Here is a 5,020-nt window from a genome sequence, read left to right as displayed (position 1 = left end):
GAAGAGCCTATTCTTCAGGAAACAGAGCCTTGGGGAGGCTCCTGGGAAGGAGATCAGAGCCCAGATACTTCCCAGAAAGTTGTACTTAGAATGAAGCCATGAGGACCTAGAAATGAGGTATGGGGACTGTGGTGGACCATTGATGCCTGGGTTGGGAAGTGGAACCTCCAAGTCCAACTGTGGACAAGTTGTTTAACTTTGCTCAGATTCCTCTGTGTGATGACCACTGACCTTTCTCCCCTACAGGGCAGTTGTAAGGGCTACAGGGATTAACTAACGTGGAAGCACTTGGCAAAGGACAACCCTTGTCAAGTGAGCCTTACCATCACTGTCAGGGACATGTGGCCTTGGACACTGATACTTGGGCTCCAGAGTCTAATCCTCCAAAGATTTCCCTTAAAGGGCCATTGCACTCAGCCTCCTGAAAGACTCTTAAGCCTCTGCCTTCACCACCATGACCCAGTCTCCTGATTTCCAGCTTGCAGAGATTGCCTGGAAGAACTGGAGGGGACTCACAACCTGGTTTCACTTCTGCAAAGGTAAAGAATCTTTCCCCTTCTCTCCTGGGTCGTCCTTCCTCCCAGAGCCTATAATGTGACCCCAGTCCTGGGAGGGGGAGCCATGGGAGGGTGTGGCTAAAGCCCTAGGGTGAGGGAGAGCAGGAGCATTATGAAGTCAGTGTGGGGGCAGAGGAGGGTTCTTGGGCTGCAGGTGCCCACCCCTGCCTGGCCTGTCCAGCCCTCCTGGTCCCATCTGCTCTTCTGCAGCTGCCTGGGGAGGCTCCCTGGCAAGGGCGACTTTCATCAGCTCTCATGTCAAGACCCTCCTGGTGAGATGTGCAAAGCAGTGCCTGCTGGAGCCCACCAGCCATGCAAGGAGCCTGTGGAAGATACTGCTCCTGCCACGTCCCTATTGGCTCCTCTGACCAAGTGCCGTCTACATCTGGCCTCTTCCACTTCTCCAGGCCCAACGACCTCCTCAGTTTCTGTTCATCCACACACATCCCTGAGTGCCTCTCAGTCAGTAGAGCCTTTTCTTCCACAGGATAGCCTTTCACCCCTGCCACTTGCTCTTTCCTCTCCCCCATCATGTCCGCCTGATTCAGAGGCCTGCCCTCTGACAGCCTCCTCTGCCCTACCACCACCAGAATCAATTCTGACTCTTACTCAGTGTGACTCTTCAATGGCACTACCACTGGACACTGTCCCACAGAGCATGTCTCCACATACTCCTTGGTCAGCTTCTGTCATCCCAGCCATCTCAGGCCTTGGTCACTCAAGCTGTCCCATTTCAGCCCTGTCCTGGTGGCAGGCAGCTGCCAAATCCTTGTGCCTATCAACCTTATCACAGTGCAAGTCCCCAAAAAAGCACCTTTCCCACAACCCACCAGAGGCCTCATTCTGGGTAGGCCTTACAGACAGACAAGTAGAGGTGAGTAGCCCTCCTTTGCTCATCTCTGATGACCAGAACCTCCTGGAGATACAAGTCACAAAGAGAGTTGAGATCGAGATTCGGAAGGAAAAAGAAAACAATGGATCACATCTAAAACAAATGAGCCCAGACTGCCACCTGAATTCTTTGGGGAACATGCTGAAATCACTAGGTACTGAGCAGGACACTACAACCCCCCAACTTTTCTGGAGCACAAAAGACAAACCAGAGCAACTGCCTTGTCTTCAGCAGTTCTCATATCCCAAGGTCTTGGGGGACCATCTACAGCAGAAATATAACCAGTTTTTCTGGGGTCTCCCTTCTCTGCACAGTGAATCCTTGGTGGCTACTGCCTGGATCTCTGAGAGCTCTTCGGCACCACAGTCTCCTTCTTTCTTATTCAATGGAATTTCGAATGCCTGCCCAGTTCAAATGCAAGCTAAAGTATCTCCACTGCTTTGCCAGTTCCAGCCCCTGTCCCATCTAGAGTTCCAATCTCAACACTTTATTCCAACAATACCTCAATTCCAGCCCCCACTTCTGGCTCAGGTCCAAACCCAGGCACATCTCAAATCCTCTCTCCCAATCCTACCACCTTCTTCTCTACCCCAGATTAGGGCCTGTGGAGTACCTTGCCCTACAGCCCAGAATAAGATACAATTTCTTACCCCAACTGAGATTCAACATTCAGAATGGTCCTTGTTGCAGAAGCAACTAGAAAATGGGTGGGCTTTATCTTCTGTAGTCAAAAGATCTCAGGAACTTTTTAGTGTCTTCACTTCCAACATTCCTGAGGACAGCTGGGCTGCCTCCATCCTTCCTGAGACTTTTCCAATCAGTCCTGAGCTCCGGAAGCAACTGGAACAACACCTCCAAAAGTGGCTCATCCAACACCGGTGGGAGCTGCCCCAAAGGATCCAAAAGTCTTTAGAGATAAGGCAGCTTCAGGGAGAATTACCAGGGACATGCCAGGCAAAGGACAAGCAGGGACCCTCACAGCCCTCTTCGTTTACAGGTGAAAGCAACAAGGATGCACAGAAGATGGGGTTCCGGCTAAGTCAGGAACTAGGCAAGGGCCTGGGACATATTCTGGGGAAGGTCCCAAAAGATCTATCCAGAAGCTCAGAAAGCTCCCTAGTGAAGTTTCAGGGGATGAACTCTGAGGAGTCAAAAAGTGACTTGAGGCTCTTGAGGAATGACTCAGGAATTGATTTACTAAGGAGCTTAGACAAGAATCTAGAAAACATTTTGAAAGGCCATTTGGGCAAAAAGTTGGGGCAGATCAATGAGGGTTTGATTCCTGTGAATGTGAGTCAATCCTGCCTTGCTCTCGAGCATGCTTCTCCCAAGTCCGATATTCACATGGAAACCAGAAATCTAGGAATCTTGAAGGGTTGGGAACCCTGCATGAACACCTCCCGTAGGGTTTCCTTCCTTGATCCAGACACTCAAGAGGTGCTGGAAGCACATATTATAAGGTTTTTGGTAAAGCACAGGTGGACCCTACCCCTCAAGGTCCTCAAGCCCATAAATCTCTTTAAGTTGAAAAAGTTTCAACCCTCCACCATTCTGCAGTTTGCCTTTTCCCCTTCAGCCACCTGTGTATCTGGGTCCCACTCGACAGTCAAGTTTGCTGAGTTCCTGGGAAAACCTCCTCAGTCTCATTCAGGAGGAAAGGTGATAACAGAAGAGTCAGTTCCTACCCTGGTGAGGCCTCTCCTTGTCCCCTCACCTGTGTGTAAGGAAATCCAGAGTGCCCTGGGAGGGATTCCATCTGGTGACTACCATGGGCCCTCAAAAGCTTCTCTGACTGGACAGGAGGGCAGGCCACCTTCTCAGTCCCTCACACTCAGCCTTGTGGGCAGAACCTGGAAGAGTGAGACTGTGGAATGGGCCAAGAGGGACAGCCTAGAGCCAGGTCCAAGTTCAGCAATGGTCAGGAATGAGCCAAGAGAGGTGAGTGGTGGTCAGGCCTCACGAGACCCCTGCCATAGGGTAACAGTGATGGAGGTGAACTTAGGATCCCAATCTTTGAGAGGTGAAGAGGCCAGGGAGGCTGTGGAGGCCAAGGAGTCCCCTGCTCTTCAACCACAGTCTAGTGTTATCTTGGAAGCCAAAGGGTTGACAAAATCCCAAACCACAAATGTACATATGAGGAGTTTAGAGGTGCCAGGGACCAGTAAAAGTTTCCTACTACCTAGAATGTCTGTTTTCCAACATCCAGGTGAGCCATGCCTTAACATGGAGGTTGCTAGTGAGTTTAAGTCCAAAGTAAAGGTACAGTCAGACAACCAGCTTCAGAACTTTCCCAAACACATGTTCCTTGCTGCAAACAACTTGGCTTCTCAGGTGTCTCAGTGCCATCCCCAGAGAGTTCCCACCAGAGACAGATTAGCTTTCCAGGAGCCAAGGGGCCTTATGGCAGCCCAAAGGAGCAACCTAGGGCAGCAGGAGCCCAAAACTTCAAAACTTCAGGACTCATGGAAGAGCCAGACCAAGATGATTGCCCCTACTTACAAAAGAGAGGACTGTAGGAGGCATAAACCAGGAGAGCAAGAAGAAGGGTTTAAAGAATTAGGTACCTCTCAAGCTGGAAGTATGAGCCGCCCTGCCCAGGTCAGGGGAATAACAGACTGTGCTGGGAGCAAATGTCTCCAGCTCATGCCAGAGAAGAAACATAGCCCTCCAGAAAACCTCTTCAGAAAAAGGATGAGGCTGTTTTTAAAGTGGATTTTCCGCAATAAAAAAGTCAATGGTCAAGATGCTCTGCAAAAATTCAAGCCCATATCAGCCACTGCCCAGAGCCACGGATCAGTCAAAAGCAGATCAATCTTGAAGAGTGAGACTGCTGAGGCTCAGGCACTCATGACAGCTGTTGGACAGATCCTAGAAGAAAAAAAAGCAATTCACCATGGACTTCATGCCACAAAGTTAAATGAACACAAACAGGAATTCCAAGCCCCAGTATGTGGGTGTTTCTGCTATCATAGGCTTACCTCCTACCCAGAGCAAGGGAGAATGATGGGTTATATAGCCTGCAGTCATCAAGCCACCTCCAAGGGCCAGAGTTGTTCTATCAGGGAAAGGGAAGTCAGACACCAACAGAGTTTGAAAAGTGTAAGATTCGACGATGAGAAACTGGGCCTAAGGTGCCTCCCATCTTCGCCCCCCAAGAAGAGTTTGTTTCCAGTTAGTACCTGCCAGTATGGGCCAAGGATTCCAGGTGCTCCAGCCTGCCATCAACACTGTCCAAGGCATTGTCATCTTTGGGGAGGTGTCTTGCCTGGTCAACAGTAAAATCCTTCTTTACTTTTCCCTTTAGTAGGAAAACATGTATCCAAGTAAAAATTCAGTCCATGTAGAGAAAATGATTTTCTCATTAGCACATCCAAGATATTTAATGTTCCCCAATACATATATATATAAATTTTTTTCTCATAAGAGCATCGTGTAATGGCTGCTGTCTGTGCTGTGCGCTTTGTCTTCTAGAAGGGAGGGGCATGGAGGGAGGATGACAGTAGCATCACAGGCTTGCTCCTTGTCTCCTGTCCCTTCACTGTACCTTATAATACTGTCATTACACAAACCA

At 49.5% G+C, this 5,020-nt stretch overlaps 1 protein-coding gene across 1 annotated transcript; it reads left to right on the top strand.

Moving 5' to 3' along the window:
- The first annotated feature begins 669 nt into the window (after positions 1-669).
- On the top strand, positions 670-4,728 carry LOC118896979 (spermatogenesis-associated protein 31A6-like). Its single transcript, XM_036855658.1, has one exon. The coding sequence runs from the start codon at positions 670-672 to the stop codon at positions 4,726-4,728; it is 4,059 nt and encodes a 1,352-aa protein (XP_036711553.1).
- The last annotated feature ends 292 nt before the right edge of the window (positions 4,729-5,020 follow it).

The sequence above is a fragment of the Balaenoptera musculus genome, chromosome 6 (genome assembly GCF_009873245.2).
Source record: "Balaenoptera musculus isolate JJ_BM4_2016_0621 chromosome 6, mBalMus1.pri.v3, whole genome shotgun sequence".
In the NCBI taxonomy this organism is placed as follows: domain Eukaryota; kingdom Metazoa; phylum Chordata; class Mammalia; order Artiodactyla; family Balaenopteridae; genus Balaenoptera; species Balaenoptera musculus.
Note: the sequence above shows the minus strand (reverse complement) of the source record. Positions and strands in the feature narration are given on the sequence as shown.